Below are 18,062 nucleotides of genomic sequence, written 5' to 3' on the forward strand. Positions count from 1 at the left end.
TCTCGTATCGCCCCCTACCTGATGCGTCAATCTGTTGTGGCTAATCTCCTGTTGCGTCCGTCATCGGTGAAGAGCACCTGCAAAATGAAGTCTGTACTGATTGAAATTATGTTCGATGGAGATCCTCCGATGCTTAAGTCAGTGGAGAGTGGCGAACAGCATGTGAATATTCAGAGAGGCAGAGTATCAGCTCAAAAGAGTGTCTTACCAAATTTTATTCATTTACCTCCTTTTATAGACGAGTTATTGGTAATTGTTTGTAACGGTTAGACACATGGATCTCGTTTATTTCGGCACTATGTGATCATGAGATGGACAGTTATACCTATCACTGATCATATTTTGATCATTATATATTTTCTACGCTGGCGATTTTTGGTATACTGACTCTATGTCGGCAGTCTGAATATATCGACTATATGTCGGTAATTGTGGAAGTCGAATGACCATCAATCGGCAACTTTGATATACCGATGGTCATCGATTTGAAGTCAGTTGAGTCGTTATAATCACAGTTTGTCAGGGTGGTTGAGAATAGCCGACTGTTGGCCGGCCAACCGATTGATAATCGACAGTTTGTATTTATCAGACCGATTGAAAGTCAGAATTAGAGGAATTGGCTGAATTGCCTCAACATCAGGTATTTAACAACCATAATTAATTTGTTGATTCCATGAGACCAAATACACAAGCCTAGATGTATAATGCATATTAACCACTTTCACCACATACAAGACAAATAGGTGTTCGTGTTTTTTCCCTCAATAAAATTATTACTGGAGGGGAATCATGGGTGGATAAAAATTACATGCTCACAATCAGAAATTCTTTTAAAAAAAATATTTTGCATCTAGGCCAGGTGTTTTCATCCCATTACACTTCTCAGGTCGGGTATCTACCGGGGGGACAAAAGTGCTAATGTTGCCCTGGCTTTAGCTTTCTCGAATGATGGGTTGGATTGCAGCTAAAAGATGAAATTGTCATGGGAAAGTGATGCTGTTGTTATGGCGAGAGGGGCCTAACCTGAATGTTTTCAGGTCTGGTTGGAAAATTCTTCTATATTTATCCACCCAAAAGTACAAACTTGACCCAAACTTAGCCAAGCCTCGTGGGAGCGTAGGTCCACTCTACTTTTCTCATAGTTTGCATCCTAGGATGTGGAGAATGACTTCACATCCATCGAGTGTTTGATAGTGGTAACGCCAATTGTTTGGTGCCAGAACTTTTTTTTTTTTTTTTTTGGGGTAGAGAACTTTGCAGGCTATTTTTGAGCCTAGATGGCTAACAATTCTTTTTATCAGAGGGGAGTTTTTTTTTTTTGATGTAGAAGGAGGCAAAGAGCCACCTGGCTTTTATTGTAGAAAGAAGCAAAAGTATATACAGGAGATGAAAAATAAGATGAAAGGAAGGTGGGATAGAGTCAGACAATCGGATTACAGCTTTTATCAAGGAGGAGATATAACAGAAGAATTGTGACAGCCGAAGTTATTGGTAATTTTTAATTCCTTTAGGGTCGGCATTGGTAGTGTTTGAGTCATTTTTTGGGCAGCTAACTTGAACAAAAATCATATGAGAGGACACTATAAAATATCATATGTGATAGATTTCATAGTTTGTCAATTTTTTTTAATATCAATCTTAAAGGATAAATCTAAAAATCAAATATTTTTTCTATTAACAGATTTATTAGTCAAATATTTTTTCTACTAATGATGAGACTGACTTGTCATCAACTTGTGATTTGAAGATTAGTTTTTGTAGGAATTTACTCACATAACTAGGTCATATTTTTCCTAGACAAATCCATTATAAAAGTAAGCTGCATCCTGTGATAATTTCAACGTAGTAGAACAGACTAACCGCAAGCCACAAGAATGAAAGCCTTCCGAGTTCACGAGATAAGAGCTGAACATACTGGATGTGAAACAAGATAAAAATTGAAATAAGACGCTCAATAAATGTGGTTAAATCTCCCTAATCTTTTCCTCGGAGGGAGAAAGAAAACAAGTTGGTGAGTCAAGTCAGATTGGTAGTGCATGTCCACTGAAAAAATAATAAGGTGGTCCACTATGGTAGTGTGTTCGGTTGGCAGCAAGCAAGGGCATAAGAGGAGCCTATAAGAAAACTAGGGAGAATGGGTGGACGATTATAGTTGTACATGTTTGTTCATCAACAACAGTGAGAATTCATGGTCGTCGGTGGCGCGTCTTTGTCTTGGTGTGCGGTGAAAAATCTACCGTGTCATTGTCCTATGCAATATGGGAAAATGCCCCATCACATGCCGTAATTAGACCTGATTACCACTATAGTAGTAAGTACTATGATGAGAATATAAGGGCAATGGAATACAAAAGAGCCTTAACCTGTGAAAGGCCTTGCGGAACAAGCTACCAGATGGCATAAGGATGGCAATTTTATTGGATATGATTTCTGAAAAAATTATCTAAAATAGATTCAGAATGGATAAAAAAAATTATATATCACAATCTAAATCCGATTTGATATAGTCTCTCTCTCTCTCTCTCTCTCTCTCTATATATATATATATATATATATATATATATTTTTATATAAATTTATAATAATTTTATATTATTTATATATATTTGATTCGATCTAATTTTTCTCATTCATTTGATCTATATCTCTATTTGATCCGATCCAATCCGATTCAAAATAGATACACAAATGGATCGATCCGATCCGTACCTAATCCATCGCCATCCCTTGAGTGGTACTACTCTCTCTCATTGGGGAGGTTTCATGTTCAAATCAAAACTAGTTTGTGCAATATGAGTTTAAGTAAATATAGTTATACTAATATTTGGTAGTATGGTGCAAGTTTGCATGGTAATTTATTTTGCTGATCCATTGCTACACATGCTAGTATCCCGAACGAAGCGCTAACGTCAATAAAAATTATGATGCACATTAGATATGACTCTGATACTTGTTGTCATATGCTCATAATCTAAAAACCCAAGCTATTGCGAGAAAAATTAGCTCTGGCTAATAAATCTGTATGACATCCATTTTATTAGTTAATGTAGGATTATGACATTAGGTCTAATATATATAGGGATGGCAAAATTGATCTGACTCGATAGTTATGCATCCTATCCAAATCCGATCAAATCTGAAAAATAAAATTTGATCGGATTTGGATTCGAATTTGGGTAAAATCTAAAAACTGTAATACAGATATGGGTAGGATATGGGTAGTGCTGTTTTCTATCCGAATGCAAATCCGAATCCGATCCGAACCTACAGGTATGAGTAATATCCGAATCCATATCCGAATTTATATATATTTATAATTCTATTTTGATAATTCTATTTCGTTTGATAATATGCGTAACATTATTTTGGTTATTTATATGTTCTATATTGAATTATAATTTTATTTTTATGTTTGATTTCTATAAATCTGAACTTATAAATTATGTTCTATATTAAATTGATAATTCTGTTTTGATTAATAATATACATAAATTATTTTTTTTGTTTATTTTTTTTGGTATGGGATGGATATAAGGCGGGTATGAGTTGGATATGGAAAAATGAGTTACTCATGGATATCTCCGAACCCATTGGGTATGGAGATAGGTATCTCTTTTCTTATCTGATTGGGTATCAAGTAGGATTTAGGTATAAGATATTAAGTTTAGATTTGGAGATAGATAGCATATTATCTGATCCAAATTCTATCCATTGTCATCCCTAAGTAGATACCATTGTATTGGTGTTCGAATTTTAACCGAACGCAAGGACACAAGGGTGCAAGTCTTAAGCAGCCTGTTGTTGCAAACTAGTGCTATTCTAAAGATCAGCTCAAGACTTTCGAGTTCATGGCTTTGGGAATTGATAGATTCCTCAATCAGCTGATGACAGGCCTTCCAGGTTGAGGGTCTGTCGTTGAAACATTTTTGTTTGTTTGTTTTTTTTTGTTTAATTTTTTCAATGCTAAGTAAATGGAATTGATTAGGGTCAAAGAGCGAACCCACATCACATGATACATATAAAACATAACATAGTAGTGAGTTTGTCTGTTCTCTTGCTCTCCACAATGAATAATATTAGGCCATGGCTGTCATGTGATCACTACACGAGCATGTATGTGTGATAAATAAAAATAGTAAAAAGTGAGGACATGAAATTTACATCCACCGTACACTAAAATATGCTATACCTACCTACTTCTACAGTTGTCTTCCCACGGGTTGTCATTTGCCAACTGGAGATTCACTAATTTAATAAAAAGAGAACTTAAAACTATCTAAATGATGCTGTTGAGGCAATATCATAGCATTGTTGTCACAATATTAAGCAATGCTGTTGGAACATTGAACTTGACGGGATTTGCATCTTAATCATCTTAGTTGAGGCAATATTTCATTTGAGCAAATGTCATCGACTCAATTAATCGACATATGTAGTGGGCTTAATTAATGATGCTGGATGGGTTGCACCAACAAAGAGCTAAAATTATATGTCCTTATACAAGACGGTTGCATCCGAAGTGAAAATATTTTTAGCAGAGCTCATTGTCCTATAAAGTGATATTTTGTGCTAAGTGCCTAGATTGTTTTTTTCAATTTTATTCCTTGAATTTTTTATTTATTTGACAGGAACTTATCATCTTAATATTTAATAAGCTCTAAAACATTGTTTCCTGAACTTTTAAAGAATTATTGTTTTGAAGTTGGAATATCAAATCAGCTTCTTTAAGTATTTTTATTAAAAAAATCATCTTTTTGAACATACACAAAGAGAATACTTAAATAGGTTGGTGCAAGAATGGACTCAATATCACAGAACCTATGCATAATAATTCCCCTTTCTATACTTCCCATGATGGCAAAGATTTTAATGAGGAAGGTACGAAGTTATACGAGAGACGCTAAAAGTCTCTTACAACTATGTATCAGCTCTGTCACATATATAGCACGTAACAAAAACTAATTGATACCGTAGGACTGACGGCGCCTAAGTCTCTTATCCCCTTATCGCCGTCCATCCGGTAGATTCCCTTTTGCTTGCCGTACTCTCATAGAACCATAGTATATACGGTAACGTTTGCGGAAAAATGAAAAGACGTGATGGCGTTTGATGATCTCGCGGGAAGGGTTTTAAGGCAAAGAAGCCGCCTACGCGGAAGTAGTAGGTTTCACGAAGCGGATGACACTCGCTTGTCTCACTATTCAGTTACGTTGTTCCGCGGGCCAACATAGCAATTGCCGGATGCGTCAACCAGGCAGAGCGGCAGCCTCCCCCACAAATTTCTCCCTATTCCTCGAAATTACAACTATGCCCCTGGGCGCCTGGTTCTTCACCCCTCGGCTCTGCAAGGAATCCTTCCAAAGTCACCATCCATAATTTTAATGCCTGTTTATGATAACTGAAGTAACAATTATTTATCATTATAACCAAAAATAATCATTGATGCTACTTGCTCAAATAATTGTGGATCAGATAAAAAACTTTATTTTTAACTAATATATTTCCTTTGGTGATTGAAAATTCGAACCTATAAAGTTAATTGTTATGTTGACGATCAAGTATTAGTGGATATTTTAACAGAATTAATATGGGTATGTATAAGTTCTTGATATTTAAGAGGAGATTAGAATGATTATGATTTCTTCATTAAATATTAAATTTCTTATAATAATTTACAAATAATACAAAGATCATGTTGTTTTTTTTGGTTTCATTCCTTTACTGAAACGTTTAACATTTATAGAAGATATTAAAAAATATATATTATCAAAATTATGGGGATAAATTCGTGCATATATTGCATCTGAACCTGTAGGCATGGCTTTCTGCTTTACGTGTGGCAACTTCAAATATGGAGCTAAAACGGCTACTTTCTAAATACTCGTAATTTAATATGAAAAACAACGGATTCTGTCACGGCCGCTGTTGTTGGCAACCTTGCTTCCAAAATAAAAATAGGGTAGGGATATTTTCGTAAAATAAATCATGGTATGGGACAGTGGGTCTTACCACGCTCACGGACTGCTCCCACTTTAATTCCTCCATCTTGTCTGCTAGCGTCTCCCCTTCTCCTGCGTGAGTTCTGAAGCAGGGCAGCAAAGTGGAAGGAGCGAAGGGGCGTCCGTCCAACAAAATCCCAAGCCCTAAGCAACAAAAAGAAGAAAGAAACCACGAGAGAGATCGCCCTCACGCAATGCAATGCCTGCGGCTCCACGAAACCAAAGCCCTCGGCGGAGTAGAAATCTAGAGAGAGAAAGAGACAGAGAAGGAGGAGGAGAGAGATTGAGAAAGGATAATAGTGTCCAAATTTAGGTAGTGGAAAGTAATTCCTGGTGAAGGAAGTTCGAGTTCTTGGCAGGAAATCGGAGATATCGTTCCAGTTCTGGACGGATCGAGAGGAGCAGCGGTTGATCTCGCAGGAATCCTGATGATTTATCCAAGAAACGGTTAGATTTCTCCACCGAGCGGTAGATATTTAGTTTCTTGAATTTTTTCAGTGGAATGTAGTAGAAGCGGTGGGTTAATGGTTGTTACGTTGTAATTCTTCGTAATTTTGTTGTTGTTTTTCTTTTTTTGAATTTTCGGTAAAGGTCACGAATGGTCGGTAGTGCGAGGCAAGAATGTTTTAATCTCTGGAACTGGAGGGTTTGTTGTTAGATACGTGTACAGCTTTTAAGAGTTAGTGGTGAGACCTTGGAGTCTTGGAAGAAGAAGATCGGTTTCTTTGGTTTGAAGGCGAACAAGCTTATGCTGAGGCGAAAGTCGTCGGGATACTAAAAAGATCGTTTCCGAATTTGGGGAAAAAGTGAAAAAAACTACCAGTTTGACTCCTTTTTCTAAAGCTCACTCTGGAATGCTGTCGGTTGAGTTACCCTCAGGAAAATAGCAAGAAAAAGGGTGGAAATAAGAGAAAAACAGAAATTTGCTTGCTTTTGGAAAAGCTATGGATGGGTAGCTTGGAGCAGAAGCGGTTTGTGCTGTAGCTTTGGCTGTTAGATAGTTTGGTCTTGGTTAAACTAACTTTGGTCGAGGTTTCTTATTGGGGAAATGGCGTCTTCTTGGGACCAGCTGGGTGAGATTGCGAATGTCGCCCAGCTGACGGGCCTTGATGCTGTTCGTCTGATCGGCATGATTGTGAAGGCGGCGTCAACAGCAAGGATGCACAAGAAAAACTGCAGGCTTTTTGCGCAGCACCTGAAGCTGATCGGCAACCTCTTGGAACAGCTTAGGATCTCGGAGCTCAAGAAGTATCCCGAGACTCGGGAGCCCCTGGAGCAGCTGGAGGATGCCCTGAGGCGGTCCTATATTCTTGTCAACAGCTGCCAGGACCGCAGCTATCTCTATCTTTTGGCCATGGGGTGGAACATCGTGTATCAGTTTAGGAAGGCTCAGAGTGAGATCGATCGATACTTGAGGATTGTTCCACTCATCACTCTAGTGGATAATACTAGAGTCAGAGTATGGATTTTCTGATCTTTATTTTTTTCCTTATTGTTTTATATTATATTTTATGATTGTTCTTATATGTTAATGTATATTTTGTTCATTAAGGTCCCTTTCTGCTGTTGATATAAGCAGATGCTGAGAAGTCAATGCAAATTTATACATTTGTTATCAATTCAGTTTGGTCCTGGATCCATGTCGATGGATTCTATTCAGTTGTAAAACTTAGTACTTTTGTTGTTTTTTAAAAAAAATGACTTCAGGATTGACTCTGCTATTCTTTTAATATGATTGAAAGTTGAATCACATGTATAGGTCTCTAGCATGGTGGATGAAGCTAATTGCTTTTTCAATTATTTGGGTAAATGAGAGTGAGATAACCCAGTGGAACAAGCTTTTTGTTCTGAGGTCATTGTCATGGGTCCAGAAGTACTTGGATCTTTTATGGCTATGGGCACCTAATACCTTATGAAATCTTAAAGTGGATGACTAACCTTTTTTTTCATATTTTACCAATTCAAACCCAAGGAGCAAAATAAACTGTGTTGTGGGGCAGCTTAGCCAAGCATCAAAACGTGGAGTTGCTTTTTCCATAGTGATGCCTTTTGACCAAGATTGACAACTTGGGTCATCCAAAAATTGGAGTTGGGTTCCATTTCAATGTCGCTAATCTAAAGCTCATGGGACCACCTTGCTAATTGCTGAGAGCAATATTTTTCACTCCTTAATGCAATTGATTGCTGGTATACCTGTCCTAGCATTAAATGGTCATATTGCCACGAACGTGATAACCAGACAGTTATGATTTTAACATGTTTATTGGAACAGACATTTGAGGATAGATAATTACCTTTTATTGAGAATCTAGCATCATTGCCGGAAAAGAAATATCCCATTTCGTAGCTTTAAAAGACAAGGAGAAAATTTCTCTGAATTTTAAAACCTCTTTAAACATTCCTTAAGTTTTCCTTAACTTTATGACAGCCTATACAAGCAATTCATGATTTTTCTATGTATTTGTGTTCTAAACTTCCACTGACATTGGTTTAAACCTACCTATTCACCAAGATGTTTCCTTGCTAATTTATCTTTCCTTTTTTCTCCTAATCTCACAATTCTCCAAATATTTCTACCTTTTTGATGAATTATTGCCTGGGCAATCACCCATATTTTTATTATAGTGGACAGTCAAGTGCTGCAATGAAGTTTCACATGGATGATTAGCTATGCTTGTTTGTTATTTAACCAAACGAGCACATATAACATCATATAATTGATTCAATCGTGGAGAAGGAAGAAATTCATTCAACTTGCTAAACTTGAATCTCAAAAGAATATCATAAAATACCTCCTCTTTTTTTTTCATTAATTTTTCATAATCCATATATTATGGTACATATCATGAGTAGATCTATGTTCTTTTTTCACTCCCTCTGTTTACGTTCTCCAAAACTATAGCATATTCTTGCTATTTATACTAGTAGGGTCCTCCTTATTTGATTGGATTCTTCTTCATCAAGTTCTCTATTATTCTATGGAGGCTCACTTTTTTTATTTGAGTCTGATTCTTCTTCTAATTAGAAGAGGATAAAACTTCTCTCATCTTATGTTAAGAAAAAGAGGATACAAATTATAAATATAATAAAAATATTTAAAAAACTTCAATTTTAGGCAAAAGCTAGATCTTGATGTTTACATTAACTTCTTTTAGTCACATCACTAAATTCTTCCTAGATTAGAACTAATAACGTCCCAAAGTTTCACTACTCAATTGAATCATAGATGTTGTGGATCTTACTCTTGAAGCTTGTCCAGACTGATTCGAGTAACCAGTCCATAGTAGGTCAGATGATCCTCCTGGATTAATACTGGACAGGAATAAGCATGCCATAGTTAGATATTTAATGTTTAAACTGCAGTACTATCACAGGTTTTCAAGCTCTCCGCATAGCATAGATGTCAACAAAATTCTAAAAGGCCTATAGCTTTGCAGTCACTGCTTCGAAGAACTTTTATTTTTTAATGAGCAATGTATTTAAAGCAATTTGATGTTTATTGCTTGATCAGAAAAATGAAAAAGACATCTATCTGGTTATATCTGCTTGGGAAAGAAAATTTGTTAAGTGAAACTTTATCATCTATTACGATATCTTTTTTTTTTCTGTTCTCTTGTGCAGTTTTTCCTTAGATTCATTTTCTTCACATGATCAAATTTTCAGGAAAGACTGGAGCATATTGAAAGGGATCAACGTGAATATACTTTTGATGAAGAGGACAAAAAGGTGCAAGATGCCCTATTAAACCCTGATCCTTGCAAAAATCAGATGATGGTGCTAAAAAAGACTCTTTCGTGTTCTTATCCGAATGTGCCTTTTGATGAAGCCCTTCAAAAAGAAAACGAGAAGCTCCAGATGGAACTTCAAAGATCACAGAGTAACATGGATATTGGTCAATGTGAAGTAATTCAACGTTTGCTTGGAGTTACAGAAAATATAGCATGTTCTCAGCCAGAGAAGAGTGAAAAGCTCAAGGACTCTAGGAAAGTGGAGTCAGATTATTCTGATACCAATACTGACAAACGGTATTCCTTTGATGGTGACTACTGTTGCCAACAAAACGATACTTACATGGCATCAAAGTCAGTTTTCCATTTTCTTTACATGTTTATCGATAAGTGTAATGCAATTAACCTTAGTCCAATCAGCCAAATTTTCTGTTTTCTTAGTAGATATAATAACAGTAACCTCCATGCTTTCCCCTTGAGTTTAGTTGCCTTAGTATTTTCTTTTCTTCTTGTCAGTATTTTGCACTCATCATCTCCCATTATACTTTATTTAAAGAAAATGTACAGATGAGGAGAAACAATGAATTCTGGAATGTGCAACTGCATTTATCATTTTCTTGAGGCTTGGAATGCTATGAAGGGATGCTGGGGCATTTTGAATCTCAAGTTTGACCTGCAATGTTGGATTTATGTAATTGCAGTGAGAATTGGATGCCTATTACTCCATGGTCATGGTTTAAGCTCTTAGTCTAAAAATGGAGTTGCTGATGATGATGTAAAGTTTTCATCATCTTGTGATTTGGTCTAAAATACCATTGCACAATAGACCAAATACAGTGTTCCATAAAGTAGGTGATTACTTTATATTTAAGAGGCTACATTCAGCTTCATTCTGCTGTGTGAACTGGTTTTCTCCTATGCTTTTGCATGCAGGAATCTTCCCTTCATAAAATGAGTCAGCCTTGTCAATTGTCTCTGCTTTACAGCCAAGAGCAAATTGTTATGTTCTAGATTCTACTCTCTTGCTGATGTTTAGCATGTGCTTGGTGATGTGTAGGAAGGTTCTAGAATCTTCTACAGGAAGCAAAACCCAGGCCCTCAAGTCCTCTATAAGTTCTTTTCACTTCGCATGGTCATGTTGGAAATTCAAATCCAGGTCCTTGCACTGGATTGCTGCAGGAAAAGACACACTAGTCTGATAGCCAAATTGATGCAAGAAAGATTTTGCATTGTCTTGTTGATCTGAGGATTATATGGTTGAGAAAAAGGATGAAGGTTTTGGTGATCAGTGAGATATTTACAACTTTCTACTTTAGAGGAAGGATTAGATATGCACCTCAGGAATTAAAAATTTAAATCGGCTGTAAATGGAACTCAAGGAAATTAATATAAGGTAAAATGATCTAATGTTTAAAACAAATATACTGAACTGTCATGTAACAGAACAGTATAACTTGATGGATCATCACAATTCATAGACCTGCTGGTTGACTTCCACATTTGGAGAAAACAAATTAGGATGCAAAGTTTGACAATCATTGATTGAATGCCATATTTTGACATAATAGCTTGCTCCGTCTTGTTGCAGTTTTCCTGCTGGCATGTATTATAAATTTCAAATGTTTTTTAACCTATTCCTCACCCTCCCCCTCTTGTGTCAGAATACATTTTACTGCCTTTATGTTATTATAAAATTTATGCTGAAGTTGCAACTGATGTTAATGGAAAGTTACAGTAGTGAAAAGTATGAATTTTTCTTAATAATGCTCATCCTTGCCCCATAATATAAACTTTGCATGATGTTAATGTCACATTTTCTTATGCAGTACTGCATTTTATAGGCTCATTACTTTTATGAATGTCTAGTGATATTATATTTCCTGTTGAACTTTTTGTGTTGGCGTATTATATTTAAATTTGATAATGCCTTTTGAAGTTTTGCATATTGTATTTAAACTTTGAAAAGTTCTCACACCATATTAAAATTCCTTGCAGAAGCGTTTCTCCAGTTTCATCTGGCCATGATTTGATCTCTACTAGAGGATCACACAGACATGAAGATTGGCACTCTGATTTACTTGGTTGTTGCTCGGAGCCTTACCTATGTATGTCAGTGTCAATTACTTGCAGTTCATCATAAACTCGGATTCTTATACATATCTATTTTCTTATACTAGACATACTTAGTAGGAATATTGGTCTCTGTTATGAAATTACTAGTTGATTCACCCTTGTGGTTTCATCGTTTCTCTGAGTGAGTGTTCATATTTTCTTTGGTTTTGAAAATTAAGAAATGTGTGAGCATACTTAAAGAGCTTGTTATCATTGAGAGTGCAATGAAGGAGACACATGATGCTGAGAAGTACTAATGAATATTAAATTGCAAAAGCAGTTAATTTAGCTATATTTATACATCATACTCAAATTATGCATGCGTGATATCAGACCTGCTGTCTATTTCTTCTAGAATTTAAATACATATTTAGAAATTTAGGATCAAATCACATTTTACATAAATGAAGGTGTTGATATAAAAGAATCTGTTGTCTTGTTGCAAGAGGAATAAGTTTGTCTTTTGGTTTTGCCTCTAATATGAGCTCCATATTCCAAATGATTTGCATTTGATTTGGAGTCCCATCATTCTGGACATGGACCATAGTTTGCTGTATTGACCTGCACTTCTCAGTACAAATGCATACCATACCATGCTTATAAGTTATCGTTATGGCACAGGGTCTTGATATGGTATTGTACGTTAACTTGTTGGAGGTACATGTGTTGGTATGGGGATATACCATGTAAACATGTACTATACTGGTAACGTGCTGATATAGTGTTTGGTCCCGGTGCAGCAAACCTTGACATGGACTTAATTATAAATGTCTTTAGGTTTGATATATCAGACCAATTTATTAAATCTGTGATAAATCCACTGTCTATTTTTTCTTGTAGACTGTAATGCGCTCTTAACCCTTTTGTCAACCATTTGGTGTCGAAAATCAATCTATAGAAATATCGAAGATGATCATTTTGAAATAAAATAGAATCTTGAGCACAAATCTGGGAGCTGATGCAATAATGGGTATAAAATGATGGATCAAAAAAATGAAGACATACATTTGGATCCACTTAACCAAAAGATATATTAAATTCCTTTCCTTTACCTTCATAAACACATGCATGGGCCCGTGGTTTTTATATTTCCATCATATACCTTCTTTTTAAAGGTTCCCATTCTACTTGGGTATTAGGACCATTAGCACAACCAACACTTTCTTTAAAGGGAAAACAAGTAAGATTTTGACTTGCTGATATTCCATATCCATATTAGATAGGATGAGGCTTGCTTATTAAGGTCTTGCTGCAACTTACACTTGGCATAACACTATTCCCCTTAGGAGGGAAGGGCTGCCATGAATAAGTATAACATTTCACATTAGGATCACAATATGTATCAGCAAAATTTAATATATAATTAGGCCAAGGGCCAAATCATTCCCTAACTTCTAAATTGTACAACAATAACTTTTCTTGGTGAAGCCAGTAGCTCAAAATGGTCGGGAAGAATGTTGCAATCTTATGTTTTCCAAGATCCAGATTTCTCTTCAAAAAGTTTGTTACTTGCTTTCAGATTATATGTTGTACTCTTTGAGAAGTAGTGTTGTTATCACATGAGATTTTTGATTGGCAGTTTGAGGTAAATATAAATCATGTCAAGAGACTTATTTTTTCTTTGATGGGCTTTAAATTGCTTAATAAAGTTTATATTACTTCCCCCCTATTCTACGTATGAAATTTCACATTAGTATAAATATTTTGCAGGTATGAAGACCTTTCTATACCCTTGCGGAACATTTTCAAAAATAGCTACAGTGACCGAAAACAGACATGTTTGTATGTAAATTTTTTACTTGTCATTTTTAATAAATATTTATTATGTGCTTCTTGTTATTTTATTTTCCATCTTGAAGCCACCATTCAAAGCTACCAATTACAAATGTCTTGCCAAAGATGGATCGTGATGAATTATGTTTATGTGTGTGTACGTGTGCGTGTGCACACGCAAGTGTGCTGGGATGATCTTCAGTGTGTTTACATTCCCTGCTTACCCGTGCATTATATTATCAAAAATGACTATATAATTTTGGGTTCATTACTAAGATCTGATCATCTATATTTACTGTAAGTTTATGTACAAAACCTGTCTAATATAATTAGTCAAAATGACATCTAATTATTCTACTGTCTTCTAATTAAAAGTGTTTGTAAAAGTAGTCTATCTGGTTGCATAGGCATAAGTCGAAGGGGTCGCATAGTGACCAAGACAGATATCTGGTGTCTGCACAAAAGGATGCCAGTGGGCTAGGCTGGTCATGCATGGCTGAGTGGGGTGGGTCAGGTTGTGTGCAGGTTGGGGGCAACATGATAAAGAGAATCATTTTTCAGATAATTATGAACTCCTGTAATGTTTATTATGCATCAAAGGTCATGCACCCTGGGTAACTCTATAAACACAAGGAACCTACACTTCCTCACCAATTTCTATCTAGAAGGTTCAAAACTGCAATATATTAACAAATGAACAAATCTGCCACATGTTCATATTAAAGTAAAATATCACTCCATTGTATAAAGATTATTAGCTTTTTGTGGGTTGTATGCTGGGACTGATTCCAGCTGTAAAATCTATCAAGGAGAGCTTGCTTTAGGAATATTTTGCCAGTTATAATGTTGTGCTGATCTTAACTAGAGTTGATAAAGGATGCCTTTAAGCAGATTGCCAAGCATATCTTTTGATAGTTAACTGCTGATCCATATTTCTAATGAAAGGCTGAAACAAAAGTTACAGATAAAGCTATGCTTGAACTTTTCTACCTTGCTTTTTAGCTGTTGGACGGTGCTCTAAAAATCTATTTGCTTCTATGATAGACCGATCATCAGACATGTTTTTGTGGGATGCAAATTTTTTGTTATATTTTGCTCAAAAGATTAAGAAATTAGTATATCTTAGAGAGGTCAACAGATCAAGAAATACTTAAGGGTTGATATGGCACATAATCTTCTGGTTGTTTGGCCAAGCCTATATCAAAAATCTACCAAATAGCTCAAACTTAACATGATTTTCTGTTCTATTTACTCTATAGTGATTAGTATCAAAAATGATATCTGTGCATTTATGGAGCAAACCTAGAAGCAAAATTTTTTCATTATTTAAATATATTAATGATGGGATATTTTGTCATCAGCTTCTGCAGAAGCCTGTAATGACCTGATGGCATATTCATTAATATTATCATGTTGTTGTTACACCTGCTGTGTCAGGAGGAAACTCCGCAAGATGCTGAACATAACGGTAATGTGCAAATACTTGGTTGATAATTGGTTCTTTATTATTATTATTATTATTATTATTATTATTATTAATTTTTTTAAATTTATTTTAAGATAGTGGATTCTATGCTAAGTTTGCATCTCCACCTGCATATGATTTGCTGCATGTTCTTTTCTTTTTCCTGTACTATATTGCATGTGAATTAAATATCTTCAGCAGTGGAACATTGTGTTTCAATCGTGCTGATGGTATGTTCATCCACTTTACATCCTTATGGAATCAAATGGTGTCTCATCTTTTGTGATGATCAAAGTGATTTGTTGTCTTCAGTAGGCAATATTATCTTGTTCAGTTGGCTTTTTAGATCTCATAAACCTTTCAGTTATGCTGATGAGTTGGAAGACAACAAGCAGTTTTCTCAAAAGAATAATTATTCTTTCTAACCAAATTTCTGTTTCTTTTTTTTTCCTTTATCATGCTGTAAATGCCCAAAAAGAAAATTTTAGAAGACTGCCTCCATTCTGCGTTACTCGAAAAATTTGTCGAAGAAATTTTTGCAAGAAACTTCTAATTATGTTTTATTTATCTATTTTAATTGTACCATATCAGATAGTTGCTGGTTTTTGAACATTCTGACATGGCACATATCCTGTACCCATGGGCATCAATGAACTATTCTCGGATATTTTCAGTCTGTCCTTGCATATCCATTGGTAGACTAATTATCTGCTATATGTAATGAACTTATCAATACATTTTAGACCGACCTTGGATGCTTGTGGTGATAGTTGCATGAAGTACGTGTTTTTAGTTGGAACTTATGATTTGCATACCTGAGATCAATATCAAGGTTTCATAAGAGTTGTATAATAGTTCATAATGTGCCAATTCTTTGCTTTTACCATCAAAATGCAATCTATATTTACAAAAAATTGGGGACCCAGCATATCTTTGCATATAATTTCACTGTTTGTAGATTTTTTCCCTACATTGCACACCAATTCTTGGCAAAGTATAGATTTTGAATATGGTACCTTGATACTACTAATAGTGATCTAATTGGTGTCTCAATAAGCTTCTAGATGAGCAAATTTACTGTTAACAATTTGATGATCTGAAGTTTCTGTTTTGTAAGTATTGCTAATATGCGCACCTACCTCCTTTGCCAAGCAGGGGGGTTTGTGTGATGATTTCCTGTCTCACCTGATGTGTTGCTGCTGTGCACTCGTGCAAGAGTGGCGTGAAGTGGAGATTCGTGGGGTTTATGGTAATGTTGTTTTCCTTCTAAACTTGTTTTTGTCTAGACATCAGGTACCATGATCTGTCCAATGTCTAAGTTCTAGGGCTTTGGTTTACATGCTTAAGACTTTTCCTAGTGCAATGTTCTTGCAGGTACAGAAAAGACAAAAACAACCTCACCACCTTTTCAATACATGGAATCTTAAATGGCAACTGGGAGAAGAAATTCAGTTAGTGTTGTAGAGTAAATACCCTGTTGATTGGATTCCAAGGTAATTGCCAGCGGTACCAGTTATATGAAGTTCTGTCTTGTTGTCTATTGTATCCAGATTGTTCTTTGTATTCTAGAATTATAGAACCGTGCTATTGTGGTATAGCATTGTCTGTTTGGCCTATTTGAAAAGGTCGGTCCGTTGCCAGGATGCATATTGCCCTCAAGGATTCTGACATTTATCATCTTATTTATGTAAAAAACCATCCATAAAAGCTGCTCCGGTCACCAGCACCATTTTTTGAAAAACCAGCAGTATGTGAGCACCATTATGTTCTGTAAGTACCAGGGTTTTGCAACATCAGTGGAAATGAGTAATCTCGTCAAGCCAGTCTTTTCTTCATGCCATAGAGGCTTCCCTTTAGAAATTAGAATTCTCTGGTGCCAGCTGCACTTCAAATTAAATGCATTTTGTTGGGGGATACCCACCGACCGACCGCCGGAGGGTCCGACCGACTGCAGGAGGGCCCGATCGCCTGGCGGCCTAACCGCCCCCGTTGGACGACTCTGACTGGCCGAAAGGCCGATCGATCGTCGGTCGACCGACTGACGGGAACCATCAGCGACTAACAGCCGGCCATCCAACGGCCCATCGCCGACTGGGGGTATGTCGGGCGTATCCATCCCGACCGATCGAACCCCGAGGTTCGATGGCCGACTTACATGACGCTCGTCGATCAATGGAGGGGCCCGACACCACTTCGCTGGCTACCGACGTTGGGTCGGTCGGCTCCTCCAACCGCCGTACAGCCGCCAGACGTTGTCAGCTCTGACACGGACATGCGGCACAGTTACCTAGGGGCATTATCCCACCGAGAGCTGGGTCAACCCTGGTGATTAGACGGCTACACGGCGACATGACGTTTCCACGGCGGCTCTGACGGCCCACAGTGAGTTGACAGTTCCTCACTTGTCCGCGCCATTAATGACGGCGCCATACCGTGCTCCACTATATAAATCGGAGAAGGCAACCGTGCAAAGGATCGATCCGTCCGTCTCTTCCACATACGCAGGCTCGCTCCTCTCTCTCTCTCCCTCTCTCTTTCTCAGAGCTCTCCGTCTGCATTTCACTGTTGCCCAGTCACCTCTCTGACTTGACCGTCGGAGGGTCCCCGCCGGAGCCGCCTCCGGTCAGTGCGGACTTCCTTTTGCAGGTGCACGCTTCCCGGCGATCGGGCGACGAGGCGATTGGCCGCAACAGATTGGCGCGCCAGGTAGGGGTACAGCATGACAAAGACAAGAGCTCAACGATCAAGAGTCACTGGGTCGGCCAGGCGCTCTTCCCGCCGGGAAGAAGCCTCCCCGCCCCCACCGGCGGCGGAGCCTAGCTCTCCGCGCCCTGCAGTGACCACGGAGGCCCAGATTGCGGCCATCGTGCGGCAGATGACCGTACTGACCGACGCAGTCAAAAGCCTCCAGCAACAACCGGCGGCCCGACCTATGCCTTCCAGGAGCAGCCGCCGACGGCCGCGCCGACCCCTGTCGCCTCCATG

At 37.4% G+C, this 18,062-nt stretch overlaps 1 protein-coding gene across 3 annotated transcripts; it reads left to right on the top strand.

Annotated features, from left to right (window-relative positions):
• The first annotated feature begins 6,046 nt into the window (after positions 1–6,046).
• On the top strand, positions 6,047–16,901 carry LOC105053771 (cell number regulator 13). 3 transcript variants are annotated; one of them, XM_010935050.4, is made up of 8 exons: positions 6,048–6,446; positions 6,591–7,458; positions 9,663–10,081; positions 11,723–11,832; positions 13,550–13,621; positions 14,974–15,080; positions 16,233–16,326; positions 16,452–16,897. In XM_010935050.4, the coding sequence occupies exons 2-8, from the start codon at positions 7,048–7,050 to the stop codon at positions 16,502–16,504; spliced, it is 1,266 nt and encodes a 421-aa protein (XP_010933352.1). In that variant the 5' UTR covers positions 6,048–6,446; positions 6,591–7,047; the 3' UTR covers positions 16,505–16,897. The 3 variants fall into 3 exon arrangements, 2 of the variants coding, with proteins under 2 accessions (XP_010933352.1, XP_019709097.1); XM_019853538.3 differs by having other exon boundaries at positions 6,049–6,446; positions 9,663–10,024; positions 16,452–16,894; XR_002165686.3 differs by lacking the exon at positions 14,974–15,080 and having other exon boundaries at positions 6,047–6,446; positions 16,452–16,901.
• The last annotated feature ends 1,161 nt before the right edge of the window (positions 16,902–18,062 follow it).

Source organism: Elaeis guineensis, chromosome 11 (assembly GCF_000442705.2).
Source record: "Elaeis guineensis isolate ETL-2024a chromosome 11, EG11, whole genome shotgun sequence".
Lineage (NCBI taxonomy): Eukaryota > Viridiplantae > Streptophyta > Magnoliopsida > Arecales > Arecaceae > Elaeis > Elaeis guineensis.

Coding starts and splice junctions, on each gene's coding strand:
- LOC105053771 (XM_010935050.4), top strand. CDS start 7,048: ATGGCGTCTTCTTGGGACCAGCTGGGTGAGATTGCGAATGTCGCCCAG. Junction 10,082..11,722: donor GATACTTACATGGCATCAAA/GTCAGTTTTCCA, acceptor AATTCCTTGCAG/AAGCGTTTCTCCAGTTTCAT. Junction 15,081..16,232: donor GCAAGATGCTGAACATAACG/GTAATGTGCAAA, acceptor TTTGCCAAGCAG/GGGGGTTTGTGTGATGATTT.